Source organism: Argopecten irradians, chromosome 3, assembly GCF_041381155.1.
Source record: "Argopecten irradians isolate NY chromosome 3, Ai_NY, whole genome shotgun sequence".
Lineage (NCBI taxonomy): Eukaryota > Metazoa > Mollusca > Bivalvia > Pectinida > Pectinidae > Argopecten > Argopecten irradians.
The window spans coordinates 47,664,993-47,687,246 of record NC_091136.1 but is presented as its reverse complement, the minus strand read 5'-3'; the positions used below and the strand labels follow the sequence as shown (position 1 = coordinate 47,687,246).

The window sequence follows — 22,254 nt, the reverse complement described above, 5'->3', positions numbered from 1 at the left end:
ACAGAATTTTCCGATGACAAGTTGTTGTTCAGCCGTGGTTGATAGTGGATCGCCGACGATGATGGCAGTACCTGTACTTGTTGATTGAAATATATCAAAAACCAAACGGATCCGGTTGGATATCTTCTCGCGTAAAGTATACCAACGACTTTGGGGTATCCTGTACTAAAATCAAGATGGTGAGTCCGTGTCATTTTCCTTTTCTTTGGTTCCAATCGACAGTGGGTTTAGGCGCGTCAGTAATGGTTCTTGTAAAATAAACGAACATGTCGTGTTAGATGGATATTTATTCTGATATAACCGTCAACTAGGTATAAATTTAGTTATTTCATAACTAGTGATGTACTTCAAAAGTTCTTGTATAGTCTGTGCTTTAAATGGACTAAGTGTATGAGATTGTCTAGCTGTGTAACTTCGTTGGCCTGTCAGCAGTTTTGTCTTGGTCGACATTATGGCAGCTGGGATGCACCGATGTAAACAACCTTGCAGATCCGCCGGTTGTTGTAGCCCAGTGACCTCCACGGCGGATCGAGTGCAGGAACTGCTAGCTGCAATGCGCTGTCTAACATTTCTTATTGTGGAACATTGAAACGATAACATACTGAGCCATTTGAGTTGATCAAAATTGCTAACGAAGTCATAAGGCTAATCAGGTGTGTTTCGATCCTGACTGGCAGCCATGTCAGAACGTAAAACTTGTACTCTATCTGGTAATTTTTCCATTGTGTTACGATATTTAGTTTTTAGTTAAGGTAGGCAAGTATCTAGGTTTAATACTCATGTGTTGCTAATATATTATACACATTCACTGTATTTAAGTTTAGATGGATATTATTTAAAATTTAATTCCATAAAAAGCTTATGAGGGCAGGTTTTGTCATCATTCATAATCACTAGGGCTGGGTATTGGAAGGTCTAAAACGATACGATACGTATTGACAATACACTGAAACAATACACGATACATATTGACGATACAGTGGACCTCTTTTTCAAATTCAATTGACCATTGTATTTCGAATATTGTGACAATAAAAGACAATTTTGATAAAATATTCTATAATCAGGAAAAAAAATCTACCAAACATTTGATTTGGTTAATCATCTGTGTTAATTAATTTCTGTCAATTCGTATTCTTAGTTATGAAAAGGCATTTCTAATCCATCTAGGTGACACAGATGCTTTAAACACTTCCTATTGAATGAAATGCTGTTACTTGAATGATGTTTTAAAATAAATTTTGTTTGGAATTTCCTATGTCTATAACGAAAACATTAGGGTGAGTTGTGAAAACGATACAGCGATATACAGCATGTTTGTGTATCGATATTCGATACACTGCTGAAAACCCATACGTAGCAGTATATCGATATATTGATCCAGCCCTAATAATCACACAAACTGAGAGTTTGAACAGTTGTTTGCCAATTGATACGGTCAATACAATGTATATTCTTTCTATTTTTATGTGATTGCATGTATGTAAGTACATGTATTTCATTAAGTATTATTGTAAGGATTTCAAATGATTTATGGTTACAGAAAATGTTGTAATAGTATGTTATATGTTATGACTGCTTGTTACCTAAATATTGGCACTACCATTATTATCTAAGACTTACTTTTCTACAAATTATCATATTATTTAAAAACAGCCCAGAGTTTTTGCTTGGTGTTTACATAAGGGGGTGCTCTTCACATAAAATGTTATCCCATCTGGGCTAATGTAATTAGAATGGAGTTTCAGGATAAACATGGGTCCTTTTGATTTTCTATGCTTAAAAAGGATATGGGGATGGAGTAAATGCAAACCCTGCAGTCTTATGAAACTGGAAATTCAGCATCCACTCTTACTAATAAGTGATATGTAATATAGTGACTGGTTTCACTATTCATACTCGGTCAACAGCGACTTTAGATTTTAAGGTCCCCTGATTATAGACAACAGAAATTTATAATTTGTATTATATTAACCAATGCAAATGAAAGCAACATGTATATTTACTTGCTGCTATTTATCAACATGAAGACAATGGGGAGAAATTATCATTGATTAATAATTAATGTACCATATCTTTATTTCCAGGCTGGGGATGATCCCCCATACCTTGTTGTAGGAACAGAGGTTAGTGCAAAGTATCGAGGAGCCTTTTGTGAAGCAAAAGTGAAGAAACTGGTGAAATGTGTAAAGTGCAAGGTAAGAAAGTGTGAAAATAAGGAAACTAAGATTTGATAAAAGTCTTGGAACATATATTGCAAAAACAAAACCTTAAATGGATCTGTTTCTCTGACAGGAACATTTTACTTGACCCTTGGCCACATGTTGGCCAGGAAGATGGTTGTGAAGCCACTGCTGATAGTCGAGATATCTTTGTCCATGTGAAAAACTTATGTTCAAGTGTTTTTCCCACTCTCATTTGGTCAAATGAAATTGTTATACCATCCTCATGAAAAATTGTGTTAATATTGACATCTATCATTTCAAATGCAAATACAATTATGTTATAGCACCATTATGACTATTGTCATAGTATGTGCTAGCTCTTTACTCGCCAAATATGAAAAAATAAGATGGACGGTATTAATATTTTTTCTAAGAAACCTCTACATTTTCCTTTTAAACATTGTGAGACTGTTTGTATCTTTGCAAAGTATAAATATACTATTAGTATGCTGTGCTGCGACATGTGAATTTTTTTCATGCAAGTTTTTTTGTATTTTGTTATAGGTATTTCTAAAGGAAACCCAGTCATCTCTCCTTGTTACGGATGACGCCGTTAAAGGAATCCTGAAGGTAAATTCTATTATTATAATAATATGATAGGTCACTCACTTATATCAAGTTATGAATTTAACAGGAAGTTTTCTAGAGAAAAAGATTGATCTATGCTGTCAAGAAACTGTCTTTGATTATAATTTAAAAAATCAGTCTTTATTGACTTGAAGTTGAAATACACGGAGTTGTCTAACTATTTAATTACTTTCATATTGTTGTACCTCTGTATTTTGCTTTTATAGCATACTTTAACTAGAATATCAGGGATTTCCTGGACACAGGTTTTCTGCATCTCTGACAAACAAAAATGCCTAGGGACTCCTAAAATAAAATGATGGGAGTCCTTGGGACTCAATGTGGAAGGAATTTAAAATTAAAATTACAAGTCAATTACAATAAATTTTAGCAAAAAGACTCCAAAGTTTTTATAAGGGACTCACTAACTTTAAACCTAGGAGTCCATGGGACTCCCAAAGTTAAAATTGGAGGGAAATCTGTGAAATATTTGTCAAATTATCTATAAAGAATTAAATATGTTGAATTTTACTTACAGAATGGATCTATTGTGGAAGTTAAGAATCCTGAAACTGGCATGTTAACTGAAGGTGTTATCACAAGGCTTACTGACTCCAGCATGTACACTGTTGGTATGTATTAGTCAAAAGTGTTCTTTTCTCTGTGAACATTTCTAATGGTGCATATCAAATAGGGCTGAAAAGATTAGTTGAATAATGAGATTAGATTAATGAAACTAATTGCTGAAAATTGATTAAAGATTTTATTAATCGTAACATGCAAAGCAAGTGCATTGTAAGCTGACTAAACCCGTTGACAGGTTTTGAACTCAACAAAGCATATATATGTGATGTGAGAAATATTTGTTAAATTATGTCTATGTGGAAGTTAAAGTCATTCATCAATGAAAAAGTGGATGTCACGAGAAAGCTTGCAACACACTGTTTGCCAACTTTCACTAGCGATTTTTACTATTGCATATGTGTATCATATAAAAAGAATGTTTAAAGATAGAGTTGTTGGTTTATCTTATTTTTATGATCTCAAATGGAAATGTTCATTGACGAAAATTTGGTCATGTCATTCCGTGGCGATCCAGATTTGGTTGATTAGTCGTATGTGTGAAGGTCACGTCAAAACAGCGTGTTAGCAGACTGGGTTTAAACGATGTTACACAAGATGATACAGGGACTTAATTCAGAGCAAATTTGGGATAAAATATGTATGTTTTGTCAATAAAACTATTCTTATTTATTGGTAGGCTTATATTATGTACTTTGTATGTGCTCTGTCATATCGTACAGTAAGTGTTTGATACCAAAACATGGTGGACGTTTTTCAGTAGTCATTTTCATTAGTGAGACAATAAAACTGCCTTCAATTCAAGTGATTAATTGATTAGTAATCACTTACATGTGACCCAATAATCGATTACAAAAACTACTAACCGTTTCAGCACTAATACCAAATATAGACTCACTTTTCTATTGATACTTTGAATGTTCTGATATTAATTTCTCCCATTCATGACTTGATCATTTTTTTATTGCAGTGTTCAATGATGGTGATGAGAAAACACTCAGAAGAACACAATTATGTTTGAAAGGAGAAAAACATTTCATTGAAAGTGAGGTATGTCATTACAATATATTTTTACACTTTGGTCATCTTGTAAGGGAAAATTATGAAAATACACATGGGTAAGAACTTGCATTCAAGCAGTTGATAACTATTGTTTTACCTTTCTTATATCAATTGTTCTCCCTTTAACAAAGTTTCATCTCAATTTTATAACTATGGGACACTTTCAAAATTGATCAGTATCAAATCTGTCAAGTCTTTTAGTAGTAAACAATGCAAAAAAAAAAAAAAAATACAAAAAAGCCATTGTAGGTGGTGTCAAAATTAGTATGTTATATTTGTTCAGATGTGTCTTTTTCATTTGTTGTGATTTAATAAAGAACTTTCCTTTGTTTCAGACCTTGGATAATCTTCCACTGTCTCACCCAGAACACTTTGGAACACCTGTCATGCACAGCAAAAGTGGCAAGCGTGGAGGAAGGCACAGCATGGGGTATGCTATAAGAACTTTTTTCAAAAAATGATTAAAACGTTGGTTGAGTAATGTGCAGTATTCATTTCTGAATTCATATAGTTGTATTTCATTTGAATCTGAAGCTGTGATTGAGGGTATTGGATCTGAACTTTAAACAAATTTCTACTTAATAGATAATAATGACAGTGATAGGCAGACATGGTAACTTTGACTCTTTAAAGACTTATGCAAAAGAAATCTTAATTTCTAAGCTCTTCATTTATTTAGATTCATCAAATAATACTAACCTTTAGTTATGCCTCGAGTTGATGATGACATATGTTACAAACATTCTGGACTTTCCTGAATTATATAGGAAGTAAGTTGTCTGTATGTAAAATGTCAGCTTGCTATGTATCAGGAATGATGAAGAAGATGATACAAGTTCAGACGAAAGTATTCCTAAACGTGCTGCGTATAAGGGCAGACTACAAAACCTAGTTGGGAAGGTGATGTTGGCCGAGATGGGAGACAAGCGTAAACAACAAGTTCCTGTACTTGTGGTTCTGCCTGATGCCCACACCACTGAACTACGCACCAAGGATCACCTACTCCTCAAATCATTCAAGGATGGGAAATTGTAAGTTGCTTGAAATATTTTCATTGCTAAACTAGAATTTTTGATGAACAGATATATATTTGATTTAGATATTACAGAATGATCTAGGTTAGAGAATAGCCATCAAGTGTTATCTATCTCTGTTGCATTTATGTTATCATCAATTTATTGATATCACAAGAACCAAATTTATGTTATTTGGAAATAACATGTATTGAGTGCAGTGGATTCAGTTTGGCTTTCCGCAGTGGGAAAGTAAATAGTATACAAATTATTAGATTAATTTGAATCTTGTGTCACTTTATAAATTCTGTTTGATTTCAGTTACTCCATTGCTCGTAAAGACATGAAGGAGTTTACCAAGGACACTGTCCAGAAGAATGAAGACAAAACATTGAAAGCAGGTGTGTTACATTACTGTTACTGTTATATTTACTCTACTTAAAATCATGGAATTTCACTTTATGGGTTGGTACATATCCTATGCCTCACTTAGATGCTTCAACAAGCATTCTCAATTGACCAAATCACTGATGATCTTTTTGTGTTTATGATATAGCATTTGAGAAATGCATCGCCTACTATGACAATCAAGATCTTCCAACATCATGGGAAAGAGATGAACTGCTTGGAACAGATGAAGAAGAGATTACAGATGATGAAGAGGTATGTTTTAGTTGGTTGAAGAAACCTACATTTTGAAAAATGATGTTTTTAATTGTTTCAAATTCAAATGGTATCATTCTCTTGAGACTTCATTTGCTCATGAAAGAAGATGACATAAAATTGTTTGAACACTTGATAATATTCATTTTCTACCTTTCATTTATAGTCTTCTGATGATGAACCAAGTGAAGAAAAGGACAGATTTGTAGCCCAGCTTTACAAGTTTATGGATGATAGAGGTAAGGTCATTCAACATATTTACATATAACTTATCTAAGCTGCTCACAGGGACCAAGGAAATATCCATACAATTACGCCAGAACACACAGCAATCTGGATTAAATAAGGGTCGAGTTTGCGAGGTTATATTGTACTTCATAATAGTACAATGAAGAAGTTATAGATACAAATTCAACAAATTAAGACCCTGTTATGCATTAAAATATATCGGATAAAGTTTCTTGATTACATGATAAAATAAACCATTGTATTGGTGTTTCTTAATACAGAGCATTCCGCTAATTTGAATAAGTCATTTTCCAGAAGAAAATATTCTAATAACCGGAGTATTCAAATAGGCAGAGATGGCGTTTTGCACCTCCGTCTGACCCCCTACATACATATGCATGTGAACAGGCAACATCGTTTCCTTCATTTGATCAATACATAAATTGTTTACACTTAAAACGAACAAAAAGTAATTATTTTCGAAGTTATAAATCGATTTTAATTGTTTAATAACAAAAGAATGTTCCAATATTTAGATTCTTGTTTACGTTAGATCAACACGTGAGTCTGTTTGAGAAAAGGCCTGACGATCGATACCAAATATTTTGCATACTACTCTAACACTTATCTGTATTTTCTTAATTTAGTTCTTGTAAATTTAGAACATTGTTTTAATTAATTGTCAATTATTATGAAACATGTTATCTTATTCAAATCAATACAGTATTTTTAATATTTAAATAAAGATATATATTAAAATGAAGGTAATTGGATTGAAATAAAGGAATACATTTTGAATTTTCCCATTCTTTTAATTAATATAAATGAAATTTAGATCTTTATTGTGAATCAATTATAGTCATGATCATATGATCTGCAGATTACAATTTTCAAAATCATTTTTTTCACTCAGAATAATTAAATAGATGTCCTGATATTACTTAGCAACACAGAGAGTTTAAAGCATTTAAATGATATTTAGTTGAACCAGAATTAAATAAACAACAAGACAGTTTTAAAGATTTCCCCTTGTATTGGAAGTTGTCGATATAACCTTTGTGCCCCTCTGATGGTTATTTATCGCGGTCAAGGTGCCCTTTTCAAAACCCAGCACCATGCCCTTTTTTTTCCTGTGGGAAACACTAACAAATAACAGAAATATTTGAATAACCGTTATTCGATAAAGTGGAGTCTCTGTAACTTATTTGTCCAAAAGTGAAATGTTTATGCTTTGTGACTGATAACTATGGATCTTTTCATAGATGTAAAGCTGAAGTAAATATTTCTTCAAATTTTACTTTGATGACATGATCAGCTGTTTTGTATATCAACAGGCACACCGATCAACAAAGGACCAACTCTGGGAAATAAGGACCTGAATTTGTACAAGCTTTTCAAAGTTGTACAGAACATTGGTGGATACAATAAGGTGTGTGAAATTTGCATTTAAGGCTGTTTTTGTTGGAAATATAATATTGGATTTGCTCCTTTAACAAAATAATGAATTTAATATTAACAACCTTTTCCTTTGATCCAAATTGAATTTATTTTTAATGAAGGATTCATTAGTTTTAGTAGTTATTTTCTAAACAGCATTATGCCAATAGATTAATATTTATTTTTGTTCACAAGTTAATGGGTTTTTTTTTTCTAGGTGACAAACCAGTTGAAATGGCGAGGTGTTTATGCAAAGATGAATCTTCCTCCTTCAAACACTGCTTCTCACCAAATAAAGAATGCATACAAGAAGTATCTTCATGCATTCGAGGACTTTTATCGCAAACTTGGCAGTTCTATGGGGACTATTAGTCGACCTGGGAGGAGTAGAAGTCACTCTGGAAGGGGAATTCATGTACCTTTCAAAAAGGAACCAGAGAAGAAGGACAAAACTCCGCTGAAGAAGGAAGATTGCAAGGTAATGCTCATGGAGGGAATATAATTTCTGTTTAATTCTTTACATATGCTATATACACTGAAGGAATACTGACATTTTGTAGCTGCACTATACGTGAATTGATGATAGTCTACCACTTGATTTGAATTCAAATTAATTTAAGTGAACAAAAAAATTGCAACATTGTATTAATCTATAGGTGATTGTAATTTAGTGCACTTACATGATATCACAATGATCGATGATATTTTATTCAATGCTCAGTGTTCTCCCCAGGATTTTTTCACTGTGCAATGGTTATTTTTTCCCGTTGCAAACTGCGCGGCGCAGCGCGAATAATTTTTTTGTGCCGCAATTTAATTTTAATGGCCTAGTGTTATAATAAAAATTAGAATAACAAGAAATATTAACATTTTATCTCACTATCACATTTACTGAATTCAGATTAATTGCATTTAAAAATTATTAGAATTATTTAAATTTTTAAATTAAGATTATTTTAATGTGTTTCACAGTTCTAGATAATTATGGGATTATGCCCCCAATTCCATCACAATATGTTTCTTATCATCCAATTATGCTTAAAATTTACAAATTACAAATTTTGGATTTTTTTTCAAATCCGGATTTCTTATACCCATCGATCTGGCTCCATTATTACAATTACCTAACACCAAAATGGCGGCCATTTCGGTTGCAAAGTTTGTGGCATCTTTCAGCGGTATATGCCTATTTTGACATTAAAAACGTGAGTAAATCATTTACAATGGCAAGTAGTGTTTGTTTTTGGGATGATGCTCACTAGCTATAATCAAAACATCTGTTGAAAAGGTGTCAGTTTGTTGCCTAAACTGCCGATGTGCTGCCTACTTCTGTTACGTTGCATAGCTCACATGATTGAAAGTGATTTGATCAGTGATTTCTCCTCTCTCTAGCTGACCTATATCCCCAGACTGCTAAATAGAACAAGTGAGGTGTTGGTTAGGGAGTAGTCACACCTCTTTTGTTTACTTATCAATGCAATTTAACAGTACAATATGGCAGGACACCCCTGCGGATCACAAGTAATCAACACTGTCACGGTCTTAAAAATGGACCCAACCACATGGCATAGCGGCATGACAGACATTGTAAATTTATAAGAGTACTACTTGTCAGGTAGCAGGAGGGATTTATTATGAGGTTTATTTTCAGTAGACCTACTTAGAGAAAATGGGGGTCTGATTTATTGATGTGCAATGGGAGGCTGAAAGTGCGCTACAGATGATATTTCCGTGCAACGGCTCAAAATTTCCACGTAACGGGACCGTTACGCGGAAAGGGCTTGGGGAGAACACTGAATGCTGAAATAGTACAGACACCAATATTTTCATTGTATTTATATATTTGTTTATTTGCCTTTGTTTCAATTGAAGGAATCTGATGAAAAGCCAGAGTCGGATACAGGAGAGATTGAAGGGAAAGAACCTCTGGAAACAGTTGTAAAACGGGAGCGTTCACCTGTAAAGCGAATCATGAGGCACGAAACAACACCAAAGACAGACGAGAAAGTTAAGAAAGAAGAAGTGAATGTTCAGAAGGAGAAAAAGGTTGAAAAAGATGATTCAACGCCAAAGAAAATTGTGAAGAAAGAGCCAGTAAAGAAGGATCCTGATAGTGCTAAAAAGACAGCAAAGACTGTTAAAAAGGAAAAAGAAGAAGATAAGAAGGCCAAAAAAGAGATGCTAGCAGATCAACAGAAGGAAAAGGCAAATGAAGAGAAGGAGAAGACAAAGGAGAAAATTCCTCAAGAGAAAAAGGTTTGTTCTTAATACATTGTATATTGATTGTATGTAAAAGTTGGTAAGTTTAAATTTTGAGAAAAGGTTTTGGAACACTTCCTAATTTGTTAATTTGGTGTAATTATTGAATTGGTATGTCCCAACTAAGAAATGGTGTGAGAGGGAATATACAGTTACCCATTTGTGTTCTGTTCCATCCATTCATGTAGACATTTCTAGTTTTAAACCTTAAAACTGTAGAGTTACTATACTATATTGTTTTTCAATAGATTGTGCGAAGGCGCTCGATGAGAAAAGATGAGAAAGATATGGATACAAAAGATGATGATACTTGTAAAGAGGAGGAGACCAAAAAGGAGAAGCCTGCTGACAAGGAAAGTAAGCCAAAAGCTAAATTAGTTAATAAAGATGAAAAGAAAGAGAAGAAGGAGGAAAAGAAAGAGGAGAAAAAAGAAGTGAAAATCACTAGAAAGGAAATGAAGAAAGCAGCCAAAGCAGAAGAGGAAGCTATGGAAATTGAGAAACCCAAATCAGTGAAGAAAGAAGGGAAGAAAGCCAAGGTAGATGATGAGGGAAGTGAGTCTGATAAGCCAAAAGGAACACAAAAGAAGGAAGCTAAGAAGGAGGATAATGATGGTGAAGGTGGGTCTTCAAAGAAAGATAACAAGGATAGCAGGCCAGAGAAATCACAGGATGATGACGAGGAAAGTGGCGAGACGGAATCAGACAAGAAGTGGTGAGTGATAGTATATTATTGTAACGATATCAAATAAATGAGTTACATTATATGGTATAAGAAGGAATCCATAAAAATCTGCCTTATGGATGTTTCTAATATACATATATGTGCCATTCCATCAAAGATTGGTATCAAGTTATCTCAACTCATAGCCTATATCTCTATCTATAAAGATTACTAAATTATTCTTTAATCAAGATCTATACCCTACAGATAAAGAAAATAGCATTTAGTGAATGACGAACTAGATCAGTTGTGCAAATTGAATATTCAAGGTTTGATAAATTTGTATGAAAAGTAGTTAGTCGTGATGTTTTTGCCATTTATCAATTTAAAGACATCATATATTATGCGGCATTATGAATTCTTGATATATTCTTTTAAGGTCTGAAGAAGTGGAAAGTAAAACTGACATAAATGCAGAATATCCAAATGGTACCAGACTTCAGGTTCGCTATGGAAGAGGCAGAAATCAGAAAGTTTACGATGCAAAGGTATGAATGTTTTTGTTTTCACGTTAGAAGCATAATAATAATAGAAATTATTTGATAGAAAAAATAATTTAACTAGCAGTCAAAAATTGTCTGAATAATACATTATAAAACAGCTTACCTTGTGTAAGGTAAGCATCAGAATTTTATCATTTGTGCTGAACAAATTGGGGAAAAAAAGTTGTATCTTCATTGAATTTTTCTCTCTGAAAACCAATATTATCATAGATATAGAGCAGGAAGTAAGGCTATGTTTAGTAAAAGGTTGATGTTTGTCTGTTACAGGTTGTAGAAGCAGGTCTGGACAGTTCACAAGTTCAATACTTGGTACATTATGCAGGTTGGAATATGAGGTTAGTGCTGCAATGGTGTTGCTTATTACAGGACTCGAAACAGTTAAACCAGTAAAAATGAGCTAAAGACCTTATTAGATTAATTATTACACACCATACATTTTATCTTGCTCAGTTTGACTTTGAACAACTCAAAGCTTCAGCAAAAGTGTCCCATACCCATTCCTATATAGATCAATACTGATTTGTTTCATTATAACTCTTCTCTGTTGTGTTAAAGGTATGATGAGTGGATAAAGCCTGAGCGCATCGTGCATGTCATCAATAGACCAGACTCTGACAAGAAAGTGAAGGATTGTTCACCAAAGTCATCTAAACCGCAGGTGTGTTAAAAATATCTCTTCTACAGTAGGTTACACTGGATAAGCACTAAACTTTGTATATCTTTATAGAGATCTTTTAAGATAGAGAACTATAGGGATTTCTTTAACCCAATGTACCAATGTTCCAATGTTATGCCGACAGGTTAATGGGGAGTATATATAAAGTCAATCATGTGGTTTAAAGTTATATGTACCGTATTTTTCATACTCGCGAATCAAGATAAGCTTTTAATATCTTATGCATGACCAAAAACTACTAACATCCTGAAAATTACAGTATTTTCGATAGATTGATTTGGATTTTACAAATACAAATATGAGCAGAAAATGATTTTAGCAGTACTGCCAAAAATCATTATATGTACATCTATAGAAATGAGTACCGAAGGTCAGACCATGAAGCCAATATGTGATCTACAATTTTCACAATTTGTAGTGTATTTAGTAATTGTAAAGTGATTTCTGCAAGAAAGTTTCCATCTGATCATGCATAAGGCATAAAAAACAGCAATTTTACAGTACATAATTTTTTCTGTTTTGTAACCAACATTTATAAGGCATCTGAACTCATTTGAATGATTTTCACTGTTTAATTCATCAAATCTTATGGTTTTCAATAGGTTAATGAAGAAAAATTAACATGCCAACAATTTTTGCCCAGTTACGGCACATATAACTTTCAGGTGTTATAATAGAAATGAACTATCAACCAACCATAGGGCTAAATGAATGTCAACCTATTGGCAAATGTCTGTTTAATGTATCATTATAATTTTAATTTTTCAGTATTTTCTCAACGCAATAAATCATTTTGACAAGCATGTTTTTAAATTGCTATAGTTGCAGATGATCAACAAGAAGAGAGGCCGACCTGGTCCTTCCCCAGTACAGCCCAGCCCACCAAAGCCAGCATCTGTAGTCGAGCCAAGACCTGCTCCTGTCAAGGCCAGATCTCCAGCATCTAGTACAAAACCTAAGTCCAGACCTACCAGATCTAATAGTGTGGAATTCAAAGTCATGGACGGATTACCACGTAAGTATATGACTGTAAAAGAGATGTAACTGAATCTAATTCAATCTTTTTTTGATCTGTTGGAGCTTAAAGTGGTTTTCTTAAACTGTCCATCATCTTGCTGTGATCCATGATTTTTGGTTTGTCAAGTCATCTGTAAACAAATTGTTTATCTCTTTTTCTCCGCATGTAATACATGTTTGATGTTGGAACTGATCAGAAAATCAAAATGGCTGACAAATAGACTAGTTGTATTTTGGTCATTTAATTAAGTTTGTCACAGCTCACAAAATATACAAAGTGATCTATCTCAAACTTATTTGTATTTTTATTTTCTTCAAACTACAGTTACTATTGAACCTTAGCATCATTATTTTATATCTTCAGTATGACCAATTTAGTCAGTACAAAATTTGGTCATAAGTTTATATTAATGTTTACAGCTAAGTGGAGGAGGACAAGGAGAAACTCGGGTGTGACTGAATCAGATGTTAATTCTCAAGGTAAGTTAGTTTCAAAATTCAGAGAACGTTCTTACTTTACCATGAACAGGAATTTTGGTTTTTAAAGTTATGTTAAATGTTTTATTGCAACGTAAGTTTTCAGCTAGTATCATTTACAAACATTCTAACGTGAAATACGATTATAAATAGGATATTTTGAACATTTCTGAACTAAGTCTTTCACAATATGTTGACTGAACCTTAGAGGTTGCTGAATGAATTAGATTAGAAATTCTAACAAATTCTATTTATGCGAATAAAAATTATTTCCTGCTATACTAATATCTGTATCTTACATTTCGTAAATTTTGGTCTTTTGTACAGGTTCAGATTTTGAGGATTTCGATCAGTCTGATCTGGATGCAGATGAGAAAGAAATGTCTGCAAGCTCTCCAGAAATGGAAGACTTGGAGAAAGACACTAGTGTAGATTCATTTGATGAGGAGGAAGACAAAGAAAAGGAGAAGGATGTTGATGTACCTTTAGACATGCCAAAACTAGAAAAGAAGTCAGATGAACCAGAACTTCCAGTTCTGAAAGAAATCAAAGATATTTCTGAAGAACCAAAATCAAAAGCTCAAAGCAGCAAATCAGCTGCCCTGGAATCTACCCCAGAAGTTGTAACCTCTGACCCAGTTGATGCTGAAGAAGAGCACAAAGATAAACCAGAATCGGACCCCTTGGAGTCTGCTCCTCAGCTTGAGGCTGTTGAGGATCTGCCAGCACCACCAGAACCAGCAGACCAGGGATCTTCCTCGTCGGAGAACAATTCCGACAAGTTAAAGAAAGATGTCTTCAAGTGGGATATAGAGGAGGAAGTGGGAGAGTCTGCTACCAAAAAAGAGGTTGTTACTGAGGTTTCAGAATCTTCAAAAGAACCAGCTGAAAATACTTCATCAAATGTTGTGCCAGAAAATACTGAAAATGATGATGATTTGCCACCTGTGATAGCACCAGTATTGGAGAAACAAGTTGACAATAAAGAAGTGTTGAATGTTGATATTGACAAACCTGCTCCAGAAATTAGACCTGAAGTTATAAAAGCAGAAAAACAACAAGAAAAAGTTGACAAAGTGGCCCCTACAAATAATGTTTTCGATAAGTATGAATTTCGGGATGATGAGGAAGAAATTACTTTACCTGATCTTCGTGCAGAAGCTGAGAAAGAACTGAAAGAAAAGCTGAAACAAGAGGCTGTAGAAATGGAAAAAAGAATAATCAAAGGTAAAAAGAAGGAAATCAAGGAAAAGAAAGATTGTAAAGAAAAGGAAAAGAAGGAAGTAAAGAAAGGAAAGATGACAATGGCAGAGAGAAAAATGGTGATATTACCTGAAGGAACCCCTGAAATGGAATATGAACCACCACAGAAAAAGGCAAAAGAGGATAAACCACCATCAACTGCAGAAAAAGTCCTGGAGGCATCTACAGAGACAGCTATGTCAACATTAGACAAAGTGATCAGCAGTGTTTGTGATAAAGCAAGGGAGTTTGTTATGGAGGAAACAGAGGGAGAGAAGAAAAAAGTGAAGAAAAAAGTAAAGAAAAAAGAAGCTGAAGTATCAACACCAGATGTTAAAAAAGAAGTGGGAAAGAAAGAAACGGGTAAAAGTGTAAAACCAGTGAAAAGTGAGAAAGTTCCCAATAAGGGGAAGGGTAAAAAGAGCAAAGAAAGTGGGGAAGGGGAATTAGAACAATCAGTGGACAGTTCAGTTTGTGCTTCGGTTAAAGCTGAAAACAAGAATGAAAGTGCAATGTCTCCATCTTCACATGATACAGGGAGTGATAAAACTAAAGCTGTGATAAATCCCTCATTAGACAGTAACCTGCAAATGCTTTCAGGCGTTGAACTTTTATCAGGTATAGCTCTTATGAATGCAAACGAGGTGATTAGTGGTAGAATGAACTACAGTGATCCTTCAAAAGAAGCTAGTAATAGCTCAGCCGTTAATACTGTGCTTGACAATACCCCACCCACCACTCCAGAGCATGACGACTCTGATGGTGCTCAGTGTGCTTCTCGGGATCATTCCTCTTCACAAGAGTCTCAAAATAAATCTGATATTGACAATAGTGCTGAAAATGAACAGCAATCCGTAGGTGGTGAATCTCCACATGGTAATGCTAGTCCGTCGTCAAACGATGGCAGCGTTGGTAGTGGTAATGTGGCTTGCTCTGAGAGCAGCAATTTAGATGTGCCAGTATCCTCAAATCTCGGTAAACGGAAGAAAGAATCTGAAGAGCCTACACCAACAAAAAAGAAAAGAAAAGGAAAATCAAAAGCAACAGTTGAACGCAAAACATCAAAACCTACAGGTAGGTTAAGGTTTTTATTATTATGGAAGCTAATATTTAATGGTATTGTCTCAAGATTGGTTCTGTTCTACTTTATGTTGGGAGCTTTTACTGAGTGGTGATTGCACATACTGAGTGGTGATTGTACATTGTTTAATTTCTTTGTGAATATTTATAGAAGTATACCTGGATAAAAGTAATGTGAATTTAGTTGCTTTGGATATAGTGTAGTTAAATGAATATTTTCTTCAGTTGATAGTCACAGTGATTATAGTATCAAGGGGTTCTATGCTAATCCAGCTGCTTTGTAGTAAGAACAGAATCTAATGAAAGATTTCTTCAGTAGGTAGTGACAGTGATGAAGGAAATGAGGGGGCAAGTAGTCAAGACCCTTCTTCATCAAACAGCAAGTCATCTTCACATTCGTCTGGTGCAGCTCACTCCCCGCGTCCCTCACGGTACAACCTCAACCTAGGTAAGTCTTTATCCTTACACTCCTTACAACCTCCTTCATATAGATCAACAGATTAACATCGATCAATAAGTCCTGATTGAAGGGGTAGATTTGGGAGTACATAATATCATTTTTATACAAAGAAGACTTTTGTCATGGATACTTTACTTTGACACTGAATGATATTGCTATCTTATGCTGGCCAAATTTTCATGATTTCAGAGGAAGGAAAGTATCTGGAGGGAGAAAAGAGAATAGCATTTTTGATGGAGAAAATCCAGGAAATACGCAAAGTGTATATGAACTTGAAAGCTGAAGTGGCCTGTATAGATAGGCGAAGAAAGCGAGCTCGGAGGAAAGAAAGTAGGTAGTGGATCAGTTATTAAATAGTCTTAAATACTTGGTATCGAATGCTCTGTTAGTTTGGATTTTGATATAATTGTATGATTGTATCTGTAAATTTATATTTTGCATCTTGCACATAAATGAATCTATTTAAGTCATTTAATTAACTCAATACTCTATCAATTCAAAAATATTTTTAAAAAGAAATGACTATTGCATAATTTAATTTAATCTAGGTTTGACATGATGAACTTTTCTTTTCAGGTGTTCAACACTCATCAACAGCAGCTGAAACCGAATATTGTCGGTGACAGGGCCAGTATTGAGAGGTTTTTGTACTCGTCATTCTCATCATCTTCATCACTCATTTGTTTCATCATCATCATCATTGCTTTTGTTGACAATTTTACATGACTGCCATCCTAAAGCATGCTGCAAAGTACACTTGTGTCATTGGTTGCAGTGTTATTCCATGGCATGTTGAAATTGTGGGATAAATATCGTTACCTATTTAAATAATTCTTAGTACCAAGCCTTGGTACTTTGTTGGTGCATCTTACAGTGTGTACAATTTACAGATGTTTGTGAATCACAGGTCATTACTTTTATCAATTATTTTGACAAATGATCTATTTTCAAGTACACTAGAAAGAGAGATATTTCCGGATTTTAAGATATATTTTGTTAAAATCACTTGAGAAGATAACTAATCCATTGTTGTTGAAAGGCAAAAGCTATCTTACAAACTAGTTTTATTGTCTATTTTAACTCTTTGCCCATCTCCCTCACTTCTATAACACTGCTCCCTGCTGGTACCTGTCCCAACTCTCTATATAATGACTATACATGTACAGAGGACCAATATCCTATTTCCCTGTTGGAGATTGAACCTTAAACATGATGCTTGATTACAAATTTCAGTAAAGGATTTTAAAAAAATCATTATAAAATGGTGTCTGTCTTCTCTGCTTGATATATGATAGTGAGTGAGGGGGGTTTAATTATATCTTTACAGACATTTCTACCAGATAGAAAAGGGTCTTTTTTTCCTTGAACATTTAAAATTATTTTTCATGAAGGTAGTTGATGGAGCAAATTGTTAAGATATACATTGTGTATATACAACTTACCAAAGCACAGTGGTTTGTAGCGAGGGGGATGCATTGTACTTGAAGGTAGTCAATGAGGAAGGCAGCACTGTGGCTGTGATTCTCTTACTGATACCTTAATTGTTGACATTTTTTTAATAAACATGTTTCAAGCATTAAGTTGGTGGAGTCCATTGAGCAACAGTCCTATTGAAGTTTTTTTTTTCTTAATATCACTGCATACTACAGTACTAAAGTATACTGTATTCCTTACATATTTTGCAATGAAGACTTTTGCTGAAAAATGAAGATTTTTATATTTATTTATTTATTTGTTACTTGAAAAATACAAATTTTTACTGAAGTTTTGTTTTTGAATGAAATGTTTTTGTTGTATAATTTTTTGAGCACCAACACAGCAAAAAGCATGATCTGTTGTGAATCTACACCGGCTTGTGTCTCCTATGATATCAAGGGCACTATAAATATTCATTGATATTTTTATGCAAATGAATGCAGGATATATGCTATTCCTGTTTTGATACATGTCCAAAGATCAACTTTGCATATTATAAAGAAGTTTCATTGTTCAATCAGTTAAGTACGGGTAGATGTGAGGATCTCTATATCATTGTTATTCACAATTTAATGTGGTACAGTTTATATGTTTGAAAATGGAGAAGTTTGTAAAATCAAATAAGTAGTATGAAAGATATTTGGAGCTACATCTCCTGACTAATTCAGCATAATTTCAATAGAGTGTTAGTTTTGTATGAAATTGGTAATTCTTCTAGTTTTGAAGAAATTTCTTGCTAAAATTTTTAACTTTCTGTTCCAAGCAGCATTACTGATTGTGACAAACAACTTTATCAGAATGACCCATCAGAACCTGTTTGTATATTTCATCACAATTTGCCAACTTTCCTTTTCCAACAGACATATCTTTCAAATAATTTGATAGGAGCTTATGCCTCTTGAAAACCCTTTCTGATATACCAGAGTTACCTCCCTTCGTTTCACGCTGTCAAAGCACAGCCTGGACTGTACTGACAGAATGAAACTAAAGGAAGTAACTCTGATGGATCAGAATGCTAAAAACCATTCTGTTAGCAATTCACATTGATCCAAGTATGATTTCGATTTGTCAAAGGAGATTGCATAATTGAGTGAAATTGTCTTCCAAAACAAGAATCATAGGTTGTTTTGATAGTTTTTAATATGGCAGTCGATAATTATAAAGGAAATCACCGGTGTCCTTTGTGTAAAAGTGCTATTAGATAAATAGCACATTATATTACTAAGATGGTAATAACTAAATGTACTCTATATTGTATATGTAAATTTTGTTGAAGTAAATTATACACTGACATTCTTATGAATAATGAGATAAGCAATAATATCATGATATTTGTGATATCAACATGATATTCTAAAGCTTGTGATACTGTTGAAATGATTCCAAAGCTTTAGATTTTGTTAAATATTGAATGCGTAGATGGTATTTCATGAATATCCTGGTATTGTAGGCAATGAATGGTAAAAGTATATCAATATTTTTCTAGTAAAAGTTGAGACAATCTTGAATATATTGATGTAAATAGATTTTTCCATTGAAATATTTAAAAGAGGTAGAATTATATCTTTTTTAACAATGGCTAGTAACTTATTGATTTAGCTTTAACTTCCATCTCTTGTGCCTAACAAATCAATATGTTCTATGAAATAATTCTTAAAATTCACTTGAGCAACATTGTTTATGATTAAATAAATTTCAAATTTTTGAAATATGATTTTTTGTCAAATCTTTTCTGCAAGATATTTGTTTTTAAAGCCCTCTGTGCTTCTGATCAAATTTATTTTGTTGGAGATGGTGAACATGCTGAAATTGTATGGGAAGAAATTTAGAAAGTAAACTGTGAAATGTTTCTTGTGTCCCTCCATTGAGTCGTATAGAACAGCTAGATAAGTAATGGTAGGACATATATACCAGTGATAACTTTAATACAAATCTTTTAACCAATTCAACGATGTACAAGAATGTTGTAAGAACATTTTTTTACTTTTATATGGCAGATAGGCTGCAATAATGTTTGTAATGGTTTTTATCTGGTTTGTTGTATTCATATTATTGTGCCAGAAATCCGGACCAAAATAGCTCCATGTGATGCTTAATACAGATCTGATACCTAGTGCCACGCATCTGTTAACATACAGAATGTTACCTTGTACCAGACATTTCCAAAACCATTCTCATTGAACAAATATTGTAGTTGGATCAGAACATCCATTAGACAAATGAACTGTTAAAATATTTGTTAGAATAAGAATTTTTCCTGAAGGTCAAAATGCCGTACATTGGTTCAGAATTATTACAGGAGAGATTTTTTATATGGATGAATGCTTCTAATGCAATACCAAATTATATGTAAAATAAGTACATGACGATACATGTACGTGATCCTTTGTTTTTACCTTAGAAAATACTAGAAATGTGATGTAATGTGTACTAGGCCTGTTACTGGTAACAGTTCAACCTTTACTGTTTTATATACATAGTATTACAGTGCTTTTTGTTAATAAAACAAGGCCCATATTAATGAGTTTCTCATCTCATCATTTTCACATTTTTAGTCACTGTACAATTCTTGGTCATTTTGTACCACTGCATACTGATGTATCTGTGCATAGAAAAAAATTCCATATATACATAGCAAATAAAATGAAAGTTTTTTGTCATTTCTGTACTTCTGGTTTTAAATTGTGCTTCTTAAAACAAGACTATATAATATGACATTCTTATTGCCCAAAATTAATGTACAATATGATTTATTATTATCAAACATCGGGCCTGTTGGGAAGCTGCTATCTTGATCCCTGACATTGATGAATGGTACTAAAAAATGAAAGTCACTATACAGATATGATAAGATTTTGAAAATCTGAAAAATTAGACCACACGGTACTGTCACATCAATCATTATCCAATATGCATAATTTCATAAATTTGTTTACCTCATAAAACAATGAATTAAAAGCATCCAAAATTTGCGGTGTTTTATGAGTTAATAATAACAAATCTGACAATGTACTTTGATTGACTCCATATTTCTATTATACAGCAGCAAGTCAATTACCATTCTTAAAATCTGGGACAATTTATTGGATTAATTTGTTTCTGGAGGATGAATTTCACACAGCTCGAAAAATTACAAGTATACTTTTTGTGTTCATGGTTATTGATCACATATTCTAGTACTACTAGGACTTTCAGAGCAGAATCTGCCTATCTTCTAAGAAAATGTGTTTTTTGTCTTCATCAATACATGTACTGTAGGTCACTTTGACACACATTTTGACCTTGACCCACATAAGGGAAAAAAGGCCTTTTCCGACTAAATTTCATATCTCTTGGGGGATTTCAGTCCATTGAATTGTCTCGGTGTTTCTTATTAAAATATGAATAATTATTTCTTGCACAATTTGTTTTTAATCTCTTTCATAAACATCACAAGATTAGGTGCTATATTACAGTTATCTCCTATTTGCTATCAAAAAGAAAACTTAAGAAGTCTTTCTGCAGCAAGACAAAGTCTTTTTGAATTTTGCCTATGTTGTTGATGAAAACCAAAACAATGAACTAACAGTGGAAGGTTATGAAGATTTTTGTCCTTGATTTCTGGATGATGGAAACATAATATAGGATGATTACATTGTCAGTAGCATAATGATTCATGTCCATAAAATGCACCACATATAATTTATTGATTCATGATCATTAAACATGTGAATACAAGAAAATTGTTATTGTTTTGTATTTATAACATTATTAGATGATTTGGTTTAACATCCTGTTTATAACCAGGGACATATATGGAATTGCCAGATTAAGGAGGTAAAGGAAAGCAGGAGTACCCATTGGAAAACCACCAACCAGCACTAATGCAGCATAGTACCCTTGTGTATAGCTAACCAAAAGCCAGTATTCTGTCATGTCACATACTTACCAAATATATAAAAAAATGAAGCTGTTTGAAGGATAAAATTTTGAGGCATTGATTAGATGCTGGGGTCAACAGTTCCACATGTACAGTAATATATTTTGAGTATGGATCGTGCTGAAACCCAAGGTATAAGGTAAGATGAAAGTACTGCAAATACAACGCAGCAGAAACAATAATTAGAGTGAAATCAAATGAATTTTCAATATCAAAATATATAACTATAATGTTTTTTATAAAAACATCTAGCTGTTAAGGCAGATATGTCAAATTCCCCAGAAAACAGATACTGTTACTGTATATCCTAGAAAATAAGCTTAATGCAAGGCTTTGTGTATCTATCAGCAGTCAAATGTCTTGTGGCTGACTTTGATATCAAAGATTTCAAGAATATTCAATTATCACAGAAAAAAACATGTTGTAATTTACATTTTTCTTACATTTGTAATTAAAATTCCTACATAAAAGATTTCAAAATAAAAAAGCAAAAGTCTTATGTTCATTAAAAATGAGTTTTTGTCCTACACTCTTGACTCTTGTATTGCACACTTGTGTAGGTAAAATCATGCATACATGAGGACAGCCTTGTATTGCCTTCTTCTCAGATCTGTTTTCAACAACCATTTAAAAACATTATTTCA

At 33.4% G+C, this 22,254-nt stretch overlaps 1 protein-coding gene across 4 annotated transcripts; it reads left to right on the top strand.

Moving 5' to 3' along the window:
• Nucleotides 1-14: 14 nt before the first annotated feature.
• On the top strand, nt 15-20,351 carry LOC138318854 (AT-rich interactive domain-containing protein 4B-like). 4 transcript variants are annotated; one of them, XM_069261615.1, is made up of 23 exons: nt 15-179; nt 2,088-2,198; nt 2,730-2,795; nt 3,331-3,424; nt 4,345-4,424; nt 4,772-4,866; nt 5,249-5,467; nt 5,771-5,850; nt 6,006-6,112; nt 6,279-6,351; nt 7,675-7,769; nt 7,995-8,255; nt 9,650-10,033; nt 10,285-10,751; nt 11,140-11,248; nt 11,531-11,598; nt 11,819-11,921; nt 12,768-12,954; nt 13,377-13,436; nt 13,761-15,749; nt 16,072-16,203; nt 16,405-16,545; nt 16,792-20,351. In XM_069261615.1, the coding sequence occupies exons 1-23, from the start codon at nt 177-179 to the stop codon at nt 16,836-16,838; spliced, it is 4,971 nt and encodes a 1,656-aa protein (XP_069117716.1). In that variant the 5' UTR covers nt 15-176; the 3' UTR covers nt 16,839-20,351. The 4 variants fall into 4 exon arrangements, with proteins under 4 accessions (XP_069117716.1, XP_069117714.1, XP_069117717.1 ...); XM_069261613.1 differs by having other exon boundaries at nt 12,762-12,954; XM_069261616.1 differs by having other exon boundaries at nt 12,762-12,954; nt 16,405-16,549.
• The last annotated feature ends 1,903 nt before the right edge of the window (nt 20,352-22,254 follow it).